Source organism: Podarcis melisellensis (assembly GCF_964234715.1).
Source record: "Podarcis melisellensis genome assembly, chromosome: 13".
Taxonomy (NCBI): Eukaryota; Metazoa; Chordata; class Lepidosauria; order Squamata; family Lacertidae; genus Podarcis; species Podarcis melisellensis.
Genome location: NC_138545.1, coordinates 18,368,895 through 18,388,266, shown reverse-complemented (window position 1 = coordinate 18,388,266; position 19,372 = coordinate 18,368,895). Strand labels below are relative to the sequence as shown.

At 47.9% G+C, this 19,372-nt stretch overlaps 2 protein-coding genes across 3 annotated transcripts; one reads left to right on the top strand and one right to left on the bottom strand.

The window, feature by feature from the left end:
* The first annotated feature begins 1,469 nt into the window (after positions 1 to 1,469).
* Positions 1,470 to 10,527, top strand: LOC309355373 (uncharacterized protein). 2 transcript variants are annotated; one of them, XM_081886161.1, is made up of 5 exons: positions 1,470 to 1,636; positions 1,863 to 1,892; positions 3,200 to 3,325; positions 6,207 to 6,291; positions 9,923 to 10,527. In XM_081886161.1, exons 1-5 carry the CDS (start codon positions 1,585 to 1,587, stop codon positions 10,470 to 10,472), a joined length of 843 nt encoding a protein of 280 aa, XP_081742287.1. In that variant the 5' UTR covers positions 1,470 to 1,584; the 3' UTR covers positions 10,473 to 10,527. The 2 variants fall into 2 exon arrangements, with proteins under 2 accessions (XP_081742287.1, XP_081742286.1); XM_081886160.1 differs by having other exon boundaries at positions 1,471 to 1,636; positions 1,860 to 1,892.
* Positions 10,528 to 10,859: 332 nt separating this feature from the next.
* TMEM238 (transmembrane protein 238) lies at positions 10,860 to 17,791 on the bottom strand. The gene is made up of 2 exons (XM_081886180.1): positions 16,819 to 17,791; positions 10,860 to 11,093 (listed from the first exon to the last, which is right to left on the bottom strand). The coding sequence occupies exon 1, from the start codon at positions 17,181 to 17,183 to the stop codon at positions 16,824 to 16,826; it is 360 nt and encodes a 119-aa protein (XP_081742306.1). The 5' UTR covers positions 17,184 to 17,791; the 3' UTR covers positions 10,860 to 11,093; positions 16,819 to 16,823.
* Between the last annotated feature and the right edge of the window lie 1,581 nt (positions 17,792 to 19,372).

Genomic DNA, 19,372 nt, shown 5'->3' with positions numbered 1-19,372 from the left:
TGAGTGACCTTGCCCCTGAATCAATAAAACCTGGTCATTTCCATGCAAAAGATCCCAACATCCATCTCCCATCTTCTCCAGAGCAAAGCTCCCGCCTGACACCCTGGAGAGCAGCTGCCAGTCAGAGTCAACAATACTGAGCTACATGGACCAGTGGGCAAGGACACACTGCATGCCCAGGTAAAAGAAGAACAGACTTGAATAACGTCCAGGAAAGGAGACAAAATCTAGGTTTTGCAGCTGACTAGATGGAGGGTCTAATTTACTATTTGGGAGGCAGGGGGCAGGATATTGCCACATTCCAGAACCGGTGCTGTCTCGCTAGGTGCTTGCCTGCGTCACACTGCTCAACACAAACAGGTGTCCCCTAAAACACTTCCCACTTTCCAGAGTGGTGGCATGCTTTGGTGAAGTACTATTAGGTTGTTTCCTTCGGATGAGCTTGCAATGGGGATGGCTGCAGCTCAGTGGCAGAGCTGTGCTCCGTGAATTCTGCTGCCCTCTGCTGGGCAAACGTCTCCTGCTTCCTTAAACAGCTCACCCATTCTCCACTATTGTTTCCTTGTGTATTGAACTCACGCCCTGAGCATATACAGTGGTACCTCGGGTTACAGACGCTTCAGGTTAGAGACACTTCAGGTTATAGACACCGCTAACCTCAGGTTACGAACTTTGCTTCAGGATGAGAACAAAAATCGTGCAGCGGCAGCACGGTGGCAGCAGGAGGCCCCATTAGCTAAAGTGGTACCTCAGGTTAAGAACAGTTTCAGGTTAAGAATGGACTTCTGGAACAAATTAAGTTTTTAACCCAAGGTAGCACTGTATGCGGTTCTGCTTCTCTGATTTCCCTTTCAATCCCTCCTCAAAACCCACCCTGCCCTCATGTCTTCGCTTTATCCTCTTGCTCCTTTTATGAACATAGGGCGCCCTAAAGTGAATCAAAACTTTGGCTCATCTTCCCCAGCATTACCTACTACACTAAGGCTGTGCACACACCGTACATTTAAAGCACCTGACTTCTCCCAAGGGGTACTGGGAACCCTAGCTTGTTTAGGGTGCTGGGAATTGTAGTTCTGTGAGCAGGGGTGGCGCGTTCCATTTTGCTGCTGGAGGCGAAATGGGAAGTGCCTGCCTGTCTCGCCACTGCTGCCTGCCTCACCCACCCTATTGCCTCTGCCACTGGCAGAGAAGTGGCACTAGCATTGGTGCCCATTGTGGGCGAGATCTCCCCAATTTCAGGGGAGCTCTCGTGTGCTCTTCCTCAGGATTCTATTATTGGGAGGGCTGGATAGGAACACAGAAAGAGCCTGCAGGATCAGGCCAGTGGACCATCTAGCCTGGCATCTTGTTCTCCCGGTGGACAACCAGATGTTTTTAGAAAAATGAACGGACAGGATCTTGAGCCTCCTCCTACCCCAGACCCCCAGCCTCCTGGTTGCTAGGTGTACGAATACTCTAGAACTCCCAGGTTCTATGACACTTCTCTGCAATTCTGACACCATTCATGCCGCAGGCAGCCTCATGGCTCAGGCCCACCCCCTGCCACATGGAACTGGCGTCCCCAAAAGGAGAGAGATATGAGATATGAGCCAGCCTGGTCTGGCTTTTCTTCTTAGTCTAGTGCTGGTCCTAGAAGGTATGTAGAGGAACCCGCCTCCCTCAGTCCCCCAGGCTGGGATCAATGCTATTTTCTTTTGCCATTCCTTTGTTAATTTCTGTACCGCTTCATGCCAAAGTTTTAGGCTTCTAAGTGGGATGTTGCACGAGTATCTGGCAGGTGGTGGTGGTGGGATCATTGGCAGTAGTTATGTTTGCCGTTGCCTTCCATTCAGACTCTGATTTTGCCCCTTTCCTTCCAGCAGGTACTAGTGGGAATTTCCTCAAGCCTCTCAGTGAGTAAAAGTGCTTCTTCTTTCGCTTCCTCCCCTATCTCTCCTCCTTTCTTCTGACCCTGAAGTGCTGCTCTCAAAAAAGAGAGAGATCAAGGGGCTCCCTCCTGAGGCAACAACAAGAAGCACAGTCTCAGGAAGTCCAACACTTAAAAGCAAGTGGTGGAAGAATTTGTGTCCCTCCAAATGTGTCCCATCGTCCCCTGGACAATTGGCCATGCTGGCAGGGGTTGATGGGAGTTGGAGTCCAACAGTATCAGAAAAGCCACAGGTCCCCGTCCCCCCAGCTTACAATGTCTCCCCCTCCCTTCGTCTTGCCCGCACTTTCCCTAGCTTCCCTTCACAGCCTTAAGAACTAAAACAGGGATTGGCAACCTAAGGCCCGGGGACCGGATGCGACTCAATCACCTTCTCAATCCAGCCCACAGACGGTCCGGGAATCAGCGTGTTTTTACATGAGTAGAATGTGTCCTTTTATTTAAAATGCATCTCTGGGTTATTTGTGGGGCATAGGAATTTGTTCATTTTTCTTCTTCAAAATATAGTCCGGGCCACCACATGGTCTGAGGGACGGTGGACCGGCCCACGGCTGAAAAAGGTTGCTGACCCCTGAACTAAAGGCGGGTCACACAGGATACTCAAATTTCACATTCAGTACCAATTTTGTGTGGTGTGATTGTAAAAGCCCTGCTTGGCAGCTAAGTGTTTCTGTGATAAAATATGAGGACTACAACTCCCATCATCCCTGCCCACAGGCTGTACTTACCGGCCAATGGGAGGGCCAAAGATTCCCTAATCCTGACTGATGAGGCTGAATACCTTATTTCTGCATATACAGCAGGGTTGACCCTCTCAATATACAGAATGAGGCAATCACCTCAGGCAGCTGACTCTGGGTGTCAGGAAAGGAATTGGGAAATTATTTAACATATTATTATTGTGGGATTCTCCTCCAGGTGATTCATTTATTGACCGTTCATCCTGATTTGCCCACACTGTGTGAACATGTGTATTGAATGCTGAACTTGGGTGCATTTTTGGTGTGCTGCACATATGACATTCATAGAATTGTAGAGTTGGAAAGGACCAACTCACTGCAATGCAGGAATCATCCATGACAGGTGGCCACCCAACCTCTGCTTAAAAACCTCCAGCGAAGGAGATTTATTGTTTATTTATTGTCATGGGAATTATGGGGGAGTCTCAGTTTACCAGTGTGGTGGAGCTGTAGGTCATTTATTTGTGAGAGCTGGCAGGACAGAAGCAACCTTAAAACTGGTTGCTTGAACGAATCTCCGTCTCTTTTCTAGCATGCCAGCAGGACTCTTCCTTTCAGAAAAAATGTGGTGGCGAAGCAGAAAGTTTCTACCCTCACCAGTGCCAGCAGAAGAAATGCTGTTATAATAACCACACCTGCTACTACCATGCTGTTGATGGTAAGGACGAGCACAGTTTCGTGGCAATTAGCTTATATAGCATAAGCAAAGGCAACGTGGTTGCACGTTTTTCTGCAAAGTGAACATGTCTCTTTTCAGGGAGGGCCTGTATCACAAGGGCAGCATCTGTAGTACAAACCATTCCTGTATAATTGTCATGGTTCCCCTCTGCCCCCGCCCCAAAAGGACTTCGGGAACTGGAATTTGATGGAGGTGCTGGCAATGCTCTTGCATTAGCCCTTCTTGCAGAACCAGGGTGTCCTGGGGAGAGAGAATGACGGTCGAGCCAGTGTGAGTCTGTGGCATAAATAATATTCTCCTTCCCTTGGCAAGCAGAGACTTCTTGTCGCAGGCACCTGTTGGACAGCGCCTGAGACATCACGGATGACAGGAACAAATGTCTTTCCTCACACATGTCTGTGCCACGTTGTGCCTGATATGAGCGCTCAGTCTGCTGAATCCGTGCTTGGTTGCAATAATGGACTGGATGAGGGCCAAAACACTGAAGCTTAATCCAGACAAGACTGAGATGCTGTTGGTGGTGACCAGTTGTGTGGTATGCAGATTGCTCTAGATGGGGTCACACTCCTTCTGAAGGAGCCAATTTGTGGTATGGGGGTTCTCCTGGACTCACTGCTTTCACTTGAGGTAACAGGTGGACTCAGTGGGACAGAATGCCTTCTGTCAGCTTGCGCCAGTGCCCATTTACAACTTTTATCAGGACAGGGATAACTGTTTTTGAGCTTTAAAGCCCTTTCTGGCTCAGGATCCCAATGCCTTCTGCAACACTCCTTGCCCCAATATGAACCTATTTGGACCCTTAAAACTACATCTCAGGTGCCTCTCCAGGTCCCCTCACTGAGGGAGGCTCAGGGGGCGGTGACAAGGGAGAGGGCCTTTTCAGCTGTGGCTCCCTATCTGAGGAATGAGCTCCCCAGCGAGGTCCACCTGATGCCTTCACTGACATCTTTACAATGGCATGTGAGGTAAAGACTTATCTTGCCCCCTCCCAAGGCTCTTGATAGACTAAGACTATATTGTTTGTTATTAGTATGCTGCCAAAGCCACAGTGGCTGTTACAGGGGTTGTTGTTTTTTGTTCTGTTTTATGGTGCAATATATCTATTTGTTTCTAACAGAGTCATAAGTCCTTTGAAAAATAGTGTGAAGATTATGCTGACAACTGTCAGGGCAAATTGCATTTTAATGGCTGCGTCTGTGTAAATGTGTTTATTGTTTTTTACTAGTTTGTCATTATTACTTTCTTTACATCATGATGTTTTTAAATGTCTGAAGCCACCTTGAATCCCATCTTGGAAGAAAGGTGGGATATAAATACATATAATAATAATAATGTCATTTGGAGACCTTTGGGTAACAAGCGACTAACAAATATTTTATTATAATTGTCATTATTATTAATTTTTCCTGGGAGACACACAGGCGAGCTAAAACTAACAGCACAATCCTACCCATGTTTACTCAAAATAAGACTCATGGTGTCCAATTTGCTTAGGACTGCTGCCAGCAAAGCTCTTTTCATTCAGGCTGAGTACATTTTACTGGCTTACAACGCTGTATGTAAACGGCTTCACATACCAATGGCGGGAGTGGACTGACTGCAGAGCACACAGCCTCGTTCTAAGTGGATACAATGAATGTCTGAGGGAATATCTGGCTGTGCCCCCAAGCTGTGCCCATTTGTTTTGACATCTGCCGATAACAGCAGCTGTAATCGTTTTGGGATGGGAGCATCTCCCTAGAACAGGGATTCCCAAACTGTGGCACCTGGACCACCTGTGTTTCCATGGCCTTTGTTCAGGAGGTCTGCAACCTGTCTGTAAAAATACTAGTGAAAACCATATAGCATTTAACACAGCAGATCACAATGGCTGCGACAGGCGGGGGTGGGAGGGATTAAGTGTTCCACCAAGATGCTGGAAAAATTTCAAGCGGTCCAATCCGTGAGGCGAGGAAGCTTGGGAAACAGCTCTCTAGAAGATGTTCTAACATCATGTGTAGGTAAACCACTTAGAGGTCTTTTTGCTTGAGTAAGCATTATATAGATTTTGATAAGCAGCTTGTGGGGTATGGTGCAAAAAACTAACCGCAAAACTGGGAAAGCCCCACCCACCTGAAGAAAAGAAGGGGGAACTCCAGATGCTTGGAATAGGATTTATTATGATGATTATTTTACTATTAGACTGTCTGCCATTATGTTTTGTATTATGTTTTGATCATTGATGTTCTGTAATATGTTTTTAATGTTGCACACCACCCTGGGATCTTCTGATAAAGGGCAGTATATAAACAGAAATTAATAATAATAATAATAATAATAATAATAATAATAATAATAATAATATTCAGGCCCTAAATGCTAGTTTCAACACTCTGTGTCCTCCATCCAGGCAAACCAGAAGCTTTATTAGAGTTCAAGGGCACATCCCAGACAAGCAAAACCACCTGAGGGGGTGCAAAGGAGGGTGAATGAGTGAGGGGGGAGAATCCTGAGGGCCACATTTGATCTCCCCACAGCCTCACTCTGCATGTTTCAGAACGTATCCTTCCTCAGAGGCGCATTTTTAGCTGCAATCCTGGAGGATATCAGTCACCGCTAGCCGTGATGGTGATTTGCTACAAGTATTGCAGGCGGTATGTCCGTGATACTGTTTGCTGGGAATTGCAAATGAAAAGAGTGGCTGTTGTGCTCATGTCCTTCTCGTGGGCTTCCTGCGGGCATTTGGTTGGCCAGGATGCTGGACTAGGTGGGTCTGTGCCCTAGGGTGCCCTCTAACTTGGCCTGGATCAAGCCATGCCATCACCCATTACATCTCAGCCTCTGGGTGAGGGAATCACTAACATCTACCTTTCCCCAACAGCTGCCAGACAACGCCGGAACGCAGGGATCCTCGGCGGGATCTCTGTCATCGTGGCCATCCTCAGCATGTGTCTTTATTTCAGCTGGTAGGTGGCTCCGTTTTGGCTTCTTTGTGTACCTTCCAGCAGGTGGGGATCGAAGAAGGATGGAAAGAACGTGCAGAAAAGGAAATGTATGTAAAAACCTGATTTTAAAAAATGCCACTGCTTTACCTAGCCCACCTTTAGCATACTCGGGAATCAAATGTTCTGTGTCCCTTTTGTATAAAATGTTATACAGTGGTACCTCAGGTTAAGTACTTAATTCGTTCTGGAGGTCTGTTCTTAACTTGAAACTCTTCCCAACCTGAAGCACCACTTTAGCTAATGGGGCCTCCTGCTGCCGCTGTGCCACCGCTGCATGATTTCTGTTCTCATCCTGAAGCAAACTTCTTAACCCGAGGTAATATTTCTGGGTTAGCGGAGTCTGCAACCTGAAGCATATGTAACCTGAAGCATATGTAACCCGAGGTACCACTGTACTTTGTGCCTGCAGAACCTGGCCATTGCATTTGCTCACGGTGCGTTATGACAGACATTTGTGAATTCTCAGGGTGGATTTTTTAAAATCCTAAACACTGAGTCACAGAACTGTGGAGGTGGAACAGGACCCCAAGGGTACCATTTAGTCCAGCGCCCTGCAATTCAGGAAGCTCAGCTTAAGCATCCATGACAGATGGCCTTCCAACCTCTACTTGAAAACCTCCAAGGAAAGAGAGTCCACAACATCTCTTGTGGGTCTGTTCCACTGTTGAACAGCTCTTACCGTCAGAAAGCACTTCCTGATGTTTAGCAGGAATTGCCTTTCTTGTGATTTGAATCCATTGGTTCTGGCCGTACCCTCTGGAGCAGGAGAAAACAAGCTTGCTCTGTCCTCCATGTGACAACCCTTTAGATGTTTTGCTAAAAGCCCAGCCAGCTTTAGATGCTTTATTTTGTTATGGTTGATTTGATCAGCGAGAGAACTTTGGTGCTTGTATGTGGGATCAAGATGGCAAAGAACTGGTGTACAAAGTGTGAGTCTTTAGCTTTATTACCATTGTATTTGGGGAATGGAGCATTGGGGAGTTGGAGTGCCTATGGCTCCCTTTGAAATATCATGCTTCTGCCTTTTTTACGAGAGTGAAAGTTCTCAAGGGTTAATGCCTGATTGAGAACAGTTTTTTTAAAAAATGCTTTTGTCATGGTAGTGATATTAGTGGCTGGGGGGGGGGGTCCTGCTCCAACCGCTCCTGAGATCTTGTTTTCAAATGTATGGCACCTACTATTTTTATTTGGGTAAGATCTCAGGCTCCCCCCCACCCAAGCCTGTGCTTTTGTTAAAAGTGAAAATATCGTTCTTTGTGTTTTGCAAGAATTGTACTGTGGCCTGCTTTGCAAGGCGAGGGTGAAAAATTAGAAAGCACTTCCGCAAATTTAAAATGCTATTACAAAAAGTTAGAAGCTGCAGAGATGGTTCAGATGCGAACGCAGTGGGCGCAGCCTGTGTATCGTAAAAGAGCATGGATTACACTCTCCCTGCACGACCCTAGCAGACACCCGCACACTGGATTTGCTGAGCACATGCATGTAAAGTCTAATGTTTATAGGCCGGAAGGACCTGGTTGCGTCCCATATTCTTTTTATTTCATTTTTAGGTTTGCTTGGTTTTGCATTATTTCAAACGCTGCCTTCCCCACCCCTTTTAGAAGGCCCCACCTAGTTGCCCTAAAAGGTCCAGAGTCCGACAGCCGCCACTAGTCAGATGTTTCCCCACCCCCATACTAAAAACTGCCCTCTTCCTGATATTGGTTATGAGTTTGAAATGTAATAGGGAAGATAAGAAATGCATACTGAGAGATTGAATTGGAAAATTTTCAGACAGGATTGATGGAAGTCAAAAAATTGAATAAGATGTAAAAGTATGTTTAATTACTGTTGAAAATGATATGTTTTAAAAAAAACTAATTAAAATTATATTAAAAAAACAAAAAGAACTGCCCTTTTCCACAATAATATGGGAGTTCCATAGTACTTCTAGTCTAAGCCCATAGGAGGTCCAGCTCCCTTTAAGAGAAAGAAACCTGGATCTGCCAAACCTCATCTCACCTTCCCAATCACCACTGACTTCACCTTTTTATTCTTGGGGCCCGCCTCCAATATCCACCTGTAACAAAGTACCTATTTTTTTTTTTAACATGACAGGGGATGCCCCTTCCTGCTTGCTCTATTTGCCACCACCCCTTGCCTTGCCTCACTTTCCATCCTATGGTGTTTCCCTTTCCACATCTCCCCTCGCCATGCCTGTTTCCTCCTCAAGACCACCATTTGTTGTCTCTTCCTCAGCTTCTGAACCCACAAAAAGGCGGCAAGATCTCCTGCGATATTGCAGCTTCTCACCACATGAACAACACACCTCCCCACGCCCCACCGTCTTGCTCATCAAAAGGGCAACATCTCTTCTCTTCCTCCCTCCCTCTTTCCTTTTCTCCTTCTATTCTATTCTTTTCTCTCCCTCTCCTGCCAGAAAACGCCTCTATCAGTGTAAGGGAGAAAAAATATGTGTCACCTCCCCCCCCCCCAAGTCATGGTAGTGAAGCCCCCTCCCCCATGTAACCCATTCAGGCTCTGGGGTGATCCCTTCAGGGGCCAGCTTCCAAGTTGTGCCTCAGTCCCTGTGCCTATTGTAAAAGGTGAGCATCTCACCTGTTTCGCTGCAAAATTTTGCCACTGCCCTCCCCTCCCCCTGTCTGCAGCCACCAGAAGGCTGCCCCATAATGGAATGTGGCCCCCAGGCTTTTAAAGGCCTGTTTCCCCCTCCCCATTTGGGCTTACCTGTATGCAACTGATAATAATTTGTTCTAAACTAGTAAAAAACCAGCAAACCAGAAATGAGTGGAGATTTGTAGTGAGGACGTACCCTTTTTCCTCCTCTTCACCATCTTTTGTGATTTTTCTCTAGAAAAGCAGATCCCTTAACTCTACCGGTGCAACCTTCTTCGGGTTAGGCCGAGGCCCTCTTGACTCACCGGTAACGCTACTCCACACGGGTTCCTGGCATGCTTTGGAACACAACTGTTGTTAAAGTAGCTACTGTTTTTTCCTAGGAAAGGTCCTGGGCCTTGTCCATGACCCAGTGTGGCAGTGGGGTTAGCAGAGCTGTCAGAAACATGACAGAAATATACCACCAGTGGCCTCAAATTTAAGCAAAGTTATTAGAAAGGCTCACTGTCAGAAAGAACTAGGGTACATGCAGAAGTACGTGATTTCAGGGAGCAGCCTGCTGTGGAAGTGCAGGTCCTTATCTCAGTCGTGAAGCATCATCATCTCTCATTCACCCCTTTGTGGAGCAGGCCTGTGCTGATTGCCAAGTCAAAAGCCACCTCCCTCATCCCATTAGAGCTGTTTTCAAAGGGTAAAAACACTGTGAGAAGAACCGATAGATAGTGAAGCAGTCCCCAAACACTCCTCTCCCTGAGATCAATAATCTCATGCTCCAGATAAGGGGGGAAGCAGCCAGCTTGAATAATAGAAGCCAGGTTTATTTATCAGCAGAGGGAATGTTGTGGCAGGGGGGTAGGGGAAGCAGAGCTCACCCCATAGAAAACCCTACATGCATGCACCCACTCCTGCATGCCATAGGAAATCCGCCTCTCCCTTCCTCCCTCCCCACATTCTGATGTGCTTCTCTCCCTCACAGGAAGTTTAAGGAGTTCCAAGTAAAGGAAAGAGAGCTGGAGAGGCCTCGGAGCGAGGGCGAAATGGCCGATTATCTGGTCAAGCTCCTGGACGAAGAAAGCGAAGTGGACGACGCCCTAGATCACAGGAACCCCTGGATGCAAGGAAATTATGTGGAACAGCCGCACTGGAGCACAGAAGCAAGAATGGGAAGTATGGAGGAGCCACCGTGGAGTGCAGAAATCACCCCGGAACCGAGCCCAGGGCCAATGCAGCCAGCGGAAAACCTGGCGCTGCCCCCGGCGGCGCCCCCAGAACCCCCGCCAGCACCACCTCCGCCAGCGCCAGCCGGGGAACCCCCACCCCCACCACCTCCACCACCTGGGGCACCAACCCCAGCAGCATCTGGGGAACCACCCCCGGCACCGCCACCTCCACCTCCGCCACCTGGGGAACCAGCCCCAGCGCCATCTGGCGAACCACCCCCAGCACCTCCACCACCTCCACCACCACCTCCGCCACCTGGGGAACCAGCCCCGGCGCCACCCCCACCGGCTCCTCCACCAGCATAACCACCCCATATAGCACATATATATTTATTATCAATAAAAGAGTTTAGTTTCCCCAGCCTCTGGTTATTGCTGTGGTATCTAGATCCAATCCCCCTAGAATCACTGGTCCCCTGGGAGAGAAATCAGGAGTCCCAGTTCCCGGCCACCTTTGGCAATCCTCCCATCCATCCCAGCTACACTTTTCGATCCCATTTTTCTTCCTTTGCGACTTCAAAAGCTCTGAGACCAGAAGAAAGGAGGCCACTTTCTTGCCCGTGGCCCCGCCACTGAGTAGAAAGCCAGTGCACCTGCTGAATTTCTGTCTGTTGTGCCTTTGTTATGGGCCCTGGTTCAGAAGGGGTGCCCACCCACATTGCAGCAAAAAGAAAAGAACGGAGACCTTGAAGATGGGGGGGGGGGAGGAATGCATTATTGAAATGTATGTAAAGCAAAATCCACACAGAAACTCCTGGATGAAGGTGGGTGCAGCTGGCGAAGAAATGAGTCTAATATCCCTTTGCTGGGATATGGTCAAAGGTCAGGTCCAGTCCCAGGAGAAGATCATCCAACCTGGCAAGTCCATTCATTCATCCATCCCGCAAGTGGGCCAGAAGATCCTCCAGTTAATGGCAAGCAGGACACCTGCAAGAAAAGAAAAACGGGGGGGTTGGAGCAAGAATGGAAATTGTGGCGACAGCTCCCAAGTCAAATAGGGGGAAGGGGGGAGGCACTTAAGAGGGTGGAAATGAAATTCAGGCGGTGGCATGCCGGAGTCCCCTGCCCCGGGCAAGGATGAGAAGCGCCTGGCACTCTCACGAGGTTTTGTAGCTGTTAAATTTGTATCCTGCCTTTCCACCAAATGGTGCTCAAGGCAGCCAATGACAAAAATGCAAACATAGTAAGATGCAACAGAATACAATAGAACATGAAAGTTAAAAGGAAACACCACAAAGCCAGTAAAACAGAACTAAAAACAACCAGGTACAACGGTGTTTCAACGTATTTGCAAGTCAGCTGGTGGGCCAAAAGCCTGTCTAAATAAAAATGTTGTTGACTGCCAAAAGAAGGGCATCAGAGGGTTCCAGAGCCAAGGCGGCTCCTCCCTGAATTTGCTGCCCAATGTGCTCCAGATGTTGGTGGGACAGGCAGGAAGGCATCTGAGGCCTTTAGCACCTGGGCAGGCTCACAATTTAGTACGATTTTTTAAAGCCTTGCTAAAAAATGGAAAACAGGTGGCAAGCCCAGACATTGTAAGGCTGTGACAGGAAGCAAAGCCCACAGCTTAGAGGTAGGAAATGTGCAGACAAAGCCCAACCCCCAACACCTCTAGGGTAAGGCTGCCTCCGGTCTGAATCCCTAGAGAGGATGTGTGGCTTGCTGGTGGACAATATGGTGGCAAGGCTTCATGCCTCCCATGCTCAGCGAGGATGTTTATATGGCAGTAGTGCTGCTGATCTCCAAGCCAATCTTCCCCCAAAGAATCCTGGGAAGTGTAGTTTGTTAAAGAGGGGCTGACAGCCGTTAGGGTTCCCCTTGCAGAGATACAATTCCCAGAGTGGTTTAACAATCAACCCCTCTTCTTCCAAGCACACTCTGGGAATTGTAGCTGTGTGAGAGGGACAGGGGTCTCTTAATAGCTCTCGGCCACCTTAACAAACTACAGTTCCCATGATCCTCTGGGGGAAGCCGTGACTGTCAAAGTGGTATAACAGCGCTGGTGTGGATGCCGCCCAGTGGTCTATTCTCACCAACAGCTATCTAGAGTTTTGGAGAGGAGACAGTCCCAGCCGTACTTGCAGATACGCCAGAGATTGACCCTGGAACCTTCCGTGCACAAGACAGATGCTCTACCACTGCGCCATGAGCAATTCCTTTTCAAGCAGATGTTTCTGCAAAGCAGGGCATATGGCCATCTTAATGGCAGCAGGGGTTCAGGCACTTGGTAGGCAAAGAAAAAAGCGAGAAATGGCTTGCTGGGCAGAGGGGGCAGGGAGGAGGCTGTGTATGCCGCTGGGAGCCCCTTGAAGGAAGGGTACAATAGCAATAAACTAAATAAATAGAAGTAGAATCATAGAATGGTAGTCCAACCCTCTGCAACGCAGGAATCTCTTGCCTAATGTGGGGCTTGAACCCGCAAGCCTGAGATTAAGAGTCTTCTGCTCTACTGACTGAGCCACATTAGCAGGTTTTGGAAAGTGGAGGGTGGGGAGATGCAGGTTTAGAAAGCTCAAGAAACAGGGCTGTGAAGAACTTGAAGAACAGCTGAATGCAACCCAGTGAGCAGACTTTTATGTACCCCCACCCCACCCACCTCTCAAACAGACAGAAAACAAAACTGAGCTTGTCACATATATAGCAGGAATGATGCTGTGTTCAGCATAGAAGGTCACCCTCGCAGTCCGCCAGAGATGCCAGGAGGGGTTTGTGTGTGTGCATGTACGTGTGTGTGAATGTGAGGATTGTCTCTTGTTTCATCCAGATTAAAAAAACCAACACCTGCTGTCTCTGGTTTCCGGCCATGTTGTGTTAAAAGTTTAATGATGATACTGAAAGAGGAACAAAAGTGGAAAGGGAAGTTAAAAGGCAGAAGAGAGAGCAGGGCTGTGGTCTGCAAAGGATGTGGAAGGACAGAAGCTGGCCTCTGCCGATTTAGACCAAGGCTCCACCTGGACCATCCTTGATTTAGGTCTCCTGGGCCATTTTGGCCAGGTCACCCCCAACTGCCTTGCACCTGGTATCATGTCTATGGTGTCAGGTGTGGGATAGATTGGCATAGCAGCAGGGTCAAAAGGGGTTTTTCAGGAACAGACGATGGACAGCACCTGCAACGCCCTTTGCAAGGAGGCTGAAGCACCGACTATCAGCTGAATCAAGTTCTTAAGATTCTAGAGTCTAGACCAGGCATCCCCAAACTCAGCCCTCCAGATGTTTTGGGACTACAATTCCCATCATCCCTGACCACTGGTCCCGTTAGCTAGGGATGATGGGAGTTGTAGTCCCAAAGCATCTTGAGGACAGAGTTTGGGGGTGCCTGGTCTAGACGAGGTGCCCTGTTTCCAAGGCTGCCTTGGGAAAGATCCCAGCAAGGCATATGGCCTTCCCCTCTCCCCCCACTGTGTCTTCCAGATTCTGGTACATATTGCCTCTAAACATGGATGATTCATTTAGCAAACCTGGCCAATAGACCTGTTTTCCATGAATGTGTCCAGTCCTTCTTAAAAGTCATCTAGCTGTTGTCACATCCCAAAAAATCTGCACAGCAGGCAGAAATCTATCAGGTGCAACTTCTTCTGGCAGAGAGATAGTGATGATGAGCAAAGTTTTGCTAGCTGAATTTTTGTTTGCGGCTCAACGTGAAAGAACACACACACACATACACACACACACACTTGCAGGTGTGATAAGGTGATAAGGGTTGATAAGGGTAACTGGGGCTCTTTCTCAGCTCTCCAGGGAAATGTAAGTGAACAGGTAATAATGCTAAGCATCTGCTCTGCCATTGAGCTACAGCCCAGTAACAAGATCCTGTGGGTCTATAAGGCTCCCCTTCTATTAAGGCTGTGGTTCCCAAACTTTTCCCTGCCACGGATCACTTGAAATTTGCTGAGAGTCTCAGCGGACCACTAAATGAGTTTCTGCCTATTGTAGCATTTGCAACTTGCCGTTGCTAGAGGCCGGATGATTTTTTAATCGTAGTTTTATTGCATCTTTTATTTCTTACATAATTTATTCTATTGTACTGCAATTTGAATTCTATAGACTCCAAGTGGTAATGAAATAAAAAGTAAAAGGAGCAATAAAGATATGATTAAAAATCAATATATTTAACTCAATGGATGTGCCATCTTCTGTCTTCAAATTCAGAGACACACCACGGCCCACCTGAATGAAGCTTGTGGACCACCAGTGATCTGTGCTGGTTCGGGAACCCTTGCTTTACATGATCTGCAGCAGAGGGGTGCTGGGGTTGGCAGAAGCAGCCCATCGAGGGAAAGTGTGGCTGCTCACCCTACAAATCCAATCTGTCCCAGAATAGCTGCTGGTTCGATTCTCACACAGTCACAAATGCCTTGGGGGAAAGTCGGGTTTAACTCCACCTCTTTCCTGCTAATTGTAGATCAAAAGGATGCCAAGGGAGCAACTGGTCCAGGTTAAAGCATGCACATCCCACAATATTAAAGGATTATGACAGATTGGGACAGACATTGCTTCAACCAAATCATCCAGATGGCCAGGAAAATAAAACTTCAAAAACACATAACTCCTAACGCCTTTTATCAGCGAGCTGGTGTGCAGAAATCAGCAGGGGAAGATTTTCATGGCATGAAAGCGAAACATAATCGCCCACCTGATGTCAAGCAAGCTATTAAAGGCTGCGGGTTAGAAAGTCTGCAGCTCTTTTGGCTGTAGAGACTTGCCCAGGGAAACCAGAGCAGGACACAGGAAGGTAATTTATACCCAGGCTGGGTTCACACTCCCATTTACAGTGGTACCTCGGGTTAAGTACTTAATTCATTCCAGAGGTCTGTTCTTAACCTGAAACTGTTCTTTTTTTTTTTTATAAATATTTTATTAGGCTTTTAATAAACAAATTTCCACTTTCAAATACATACTTCCGTAAATCCAATGGACTTCCCCCATCTCCCGAGCACTGCATTCCCTGTGTAACCAAAACCTCAGCAATTTGTTGACTTGTTTTATACATAACAATATATCTTCCATTTTATCGTGTTGTCTGTTGTAAACATTTCGATACAATTGCATTAATTTTTAATTTCCACACAATAAAAATATTTCGTTACCTCACTTCTGTCTTATAGTGTCTTATTTATCAATTCAGAAATTTGCCGATACTGAAGGTATACCTTCCTAGAAAGGAGCATTTTTTAACATTCATACAACTTATAATGCTTTTTCAAATAGTCCTTAAAATTTTTCCAAACTTCCTCCGTTTCTTCTTCTCCCGAGTCTCGAATTCTGCCAGTCATTTCAGCCAACTCCATATAGTCCATCAGCTGCGTCTGCCATTCTTCCAATGTGGGTAAATTTTGTGTCTTCCAGTGCTTTGCCAACAGAATCCTCGCTGCTGTAGTAGCGTACATAAAGAAAGTTCTATCTTTCTTGACCATCCTCTGGTCTACCATGCCCAGAAGGAAGGCCTCCGGTTTCTTAGGTAAGGTGAATCTCAGCACCTTTTTTAGTTCATTATGTATCATTTCCCAGAAGGCCTTCACTTTCGGGCAGGTCCACCAGAGGTGTAAAAATGTCCCTTCCTCTTCCTTACATTTCCAACATTTATTATCGGACAGGTGATATATCTTTGCAAGCTTGACTGGGGTCATGTACCACCGGTATATCATTTTCATAATGTTTTCCTTCAAGGCAGTACATGCCGTGAATTTCATTCCGGTGTTCCATAACCTTTCCCAGTCTTCAAACATAATGTTATGCCCCAAGTCCTGTGCCCACTTTATCATAGAGGATTTGACAATCTCATCCTGTGTGTTCCATTTAAGCAGCAAGTTATACATTCTCGAAATTAGCTTGGATTTTGGCTCAAGCAACTCTGTTTCTAGTTTCGATTTAACCTGAAACTGTTCTTAACCTGAAGCACCACTTTAGCTAATGGGGCCTCCTGCTGCCGCTGCGCCACCAGAGCACGATTTCTGTTCTCATCCTGAAGCAAAGTTCTTAACCTGAAGCACTATTTCTGGGTTAGCGGAGTCTGTAACCTGAAGCATCCGTAACCTGAAGCGTATGTAACCTGAGGTACCACTGTACTGTGCACTCACTAGGTTTCCAGTGCTGGTTTTTTAAACAGAATAATAGAATCTGAGAATAATAGAATTGTAGAGTTGGATGGGAGCCTGAGAGTCATCTAGTCTAACCCCTTGCAATGCAGAGATTTCAACTAAAGCATCCATGACAGATGGCCATTCAAACTCTGCCTTAAGATCTCCAAGAAAGGAGAGTCCACTACCTCCAAAGGGACTCTGTTCCGCTGTCAAACTGTTTACACACGCATTCTTTGATGGATCGCTTCTCAAGCCACCTTCACACCAACTGGTTCTCTAGCCCCTTTGTGAACCCCTTTGCATCGTGCAAAGGCATCCCGCCCCGCCAACGCCTCCTGGTGTGAACACAAACAGAAGCGAATCTGACACTAATGAAGCGGCGCTGATGTGAACAGTTGGACGGCGGAGAAGAGCCACGCAAGGTGTTGAAAACGACCGCGACAACTCCACTGCGCCCCCCTGAGCCTAGTAACGTCAACACACCCCGAGCAGGAAGCACCACGGGATCGGTCCATCTAGTCCAATACTGCCGACCCGGACTGGCAGCAGCCGTCCGTCGGGCTGGGCATTACCTCGTCTAGGCGGCTTCCCGGCTGCTCTGCACCGTCCTCATGGCCAGCCGCGTGTCCTGGCGCCGGGACCACGTCCGTGAGATCTTCCTGGCCAGGCGGGCCAGCGTGCCGCCCTTGGCCCCGTAGTCCCTGGCCAGCTCTTCGGGGGCGATCTCGATGTTGCCCGTGTACCACATGATCCAGCCCAGCAGGCTCAGGAAGACCAGCACGGCGCCCGAGTAGATCAGCAGGTCGCCGAAGTCGCGGCCCCGAAGGCGCAGCCGCGCGAAGATGCCCGTCAGCAGCGCCCCGGTGCCCGCGGCGTCCATGAGCACCGCGAAGGCCAAGGCCAGCCGGCAGCGGCCCAGCCCCGAGGGGGAGCCCATGATGGCCGGGGATCGGCGGCGCCCGTCGTCCAGGGGGGCCGCGCGGCACGTCGGGGCTGCTTCCCAAGAGGGAGGAGCGGGGCGAGCTTCAGGATCGGGAAGGGCGCTGCAAAAAGCAAAAGTGTGGGGTGGTGGGTGGGAGATTTTGGACGGCGCAAAAGCTCCCAAGTCTCAGCGAGGCAACCCGAGAGGGCAGGAAGAGGAGGGGAGCCGGGACGGTGCCCTTCCAGGCAAAACCCCGTCCGGGGAAAGGGAGGGAGGAAGAGGGCGAGGAAGGACAGCGGGGAAGGCGGCCCGGGCAGGAAGGAGGAGTGGCCCAGGTGAGAGAGACCCGGGAAAGCGGCCCGACCAGTTTCATAAGGGGAGGGACCGGCAAACAGGTAGCAGACGGCTTGGCTTTGCTCTCACGATCCGGGAATGCAGGCTCTCCAAGCCCCCTGCCGACCTTGAGCTAACCTGTCTCCCAGCCTAATTTGGGAGTCCACGATGCTTGCTCGTTTTCTCTCCCTGCCCCACCTCCTCCCCAAGAATCTGTCTCTCACTTGGCTTGCAGGGGACCCAGGAGTCCCCGTCTTGCCCTCTCAACCCCGTTCCCTTTTCACCATGTACAGAATTAGTCATCAACTCCTGCACGCACTACAATGAGCCCAATCATAAAGGCGCAGGGGAAGCTTCCTGCTCCCTTTTGTGCGGACAGCCAACCAGACCCAAGGAACCAGTTGGAAGGGGTGTGGCGGGTGGCGGTGCTATTTACAGCCCTGGATGTGCAGGAATGCATTGTGTTTCTGAAGCCGCCTTTTGTCAATGATGCAGCCCTGCAGGAATAACTGCAGTCAAGGCTGCATTCCTAAGCGCACCGGCAAGGGCCTAACGCCCACTGAACTCAATGGGACTTGCTTAGGTCACATATAGGAAACAGCACCACCATCTTTCGCCTCCCTAAAGTAGGCATTTCACACTTGCCGTCTTGGCTGCAAGTGTCCTCTCTTGACTACACACACCTGTCGTGAAAAGTTATGTGGTTTCAGCAGGAAGTTATGGGACCTGCGGGGACTGGAAACGAATCAGTATGTCCCTTCCATAACTTTGCCAGCACAAACAATAGTATTGAAGGCGGGGTGACATGTAACTGCCCCAATAGCGCCATGAGCACAAATCATCAGGAGTGCACAATAAAAAGAATTCCTGAAGGATTAAGGTAACCATTTTTTCCTCTTTATTTTCTTATTTATTAATTTAACATAATTATTACAAAATATAAGCAAAGTATTGCAAATACGTACATACGTAAATATGTACGTGCGTACATATTTCAGATAAGCACACATATATTAAAAAAAAAACAAAAGAGAAAAAGTAGAAAAGAAAAAAGAAGAAATAGAGAAAAGAAGAAGAAAAATTCGAAGAATTTCTTCCAAATTTATTCTACAAATATCTCAGTATGAAAATATTAATAAAATTTCATTGATTGACTTCCATCGCTTACACTGCACTACCTATATACATTTTAAGCAAGATTGTATCTGTTATTCCATATTTCCCCCATACAATCTCACACAAATAAGTTTTCTAAATCTTCCATCAGTCTGTTCTAAACACAACCAATACTTTAGACTAAGGTAACCATTATATTGTATTTGAAATCAGGGAAGTAAAGAGCATTGAAATGAGAGCAACAATAATCTCCAATTATTAAAAGACCGGACAAATTCAAGAAGCATATACGGCTATCAATGTCTACAAGCCACAGTGGCAATGCTCTGCCTCCATGCTCAGAGGCAGAAAAGCATTACTTCTGAAGCTTCTGAATATCAGTTGCTGGAAACTACAGGAGAGGAGAGGGCTCTTGTGATTGCATCCTGCGGCAACCAGCTGCTGGACTGGATTGGCCCTTGGCCTGATCCGTGCGTGATGATGACTACAGGTGACATTAACAGATAAGGCATTATGGGTATGCATACCACCATAAGCTTTTGTTGTTGTTGTTGTTGTTTAGTCGTTTAGTCGTGTCCGACTCTTCGTGACCCCATGGATCAGAGAACGCCAGGCACCTCTGTCCTCTACTGCCTCCCGCAGTTTGGTCAAACTCATGCTGGTAGCCTCGAAAACACTATCCAACCATCTCGTCCTCTGTCGCCCCCTTCTCCTTGTGCCCTCCATCTTTCCCAACATCAGGGTCTTCTCCAGGG

Bases quoted from the DNA above. Each gene is read 5' to 3' on its own strand.
- LOC309355373 (XM_081886160.1), top strand. From the start codon at position 1,585: ATGAGCCAGCCTGGTCTGGCTTTTCTTCTTAGTCTAGTGCTGGTCCTA. The intron at 1,893-3,199 runs GTGAGTAAAAGT...TCTCTTTTCTAG, and splicing joins GAATTTCCTCAAGCCTCTCA to CATGCCAGCAGGACTCTTCC. The intron at 3,326-6,206 runs GTAAGGACGAGC...TTTCCCCAACAG, and splicing joins CTACTACCATGCTGTTGATG to CTGCCAGACAACGCCGGAAC.
- TMEM238 (XM_081886180.1), bottom strand. From the start codon at position 17,183: ATGGGCTCCCCCTCGGGGCTGGGCCGCTGCCGGCTGGCCTTGGCCTTC.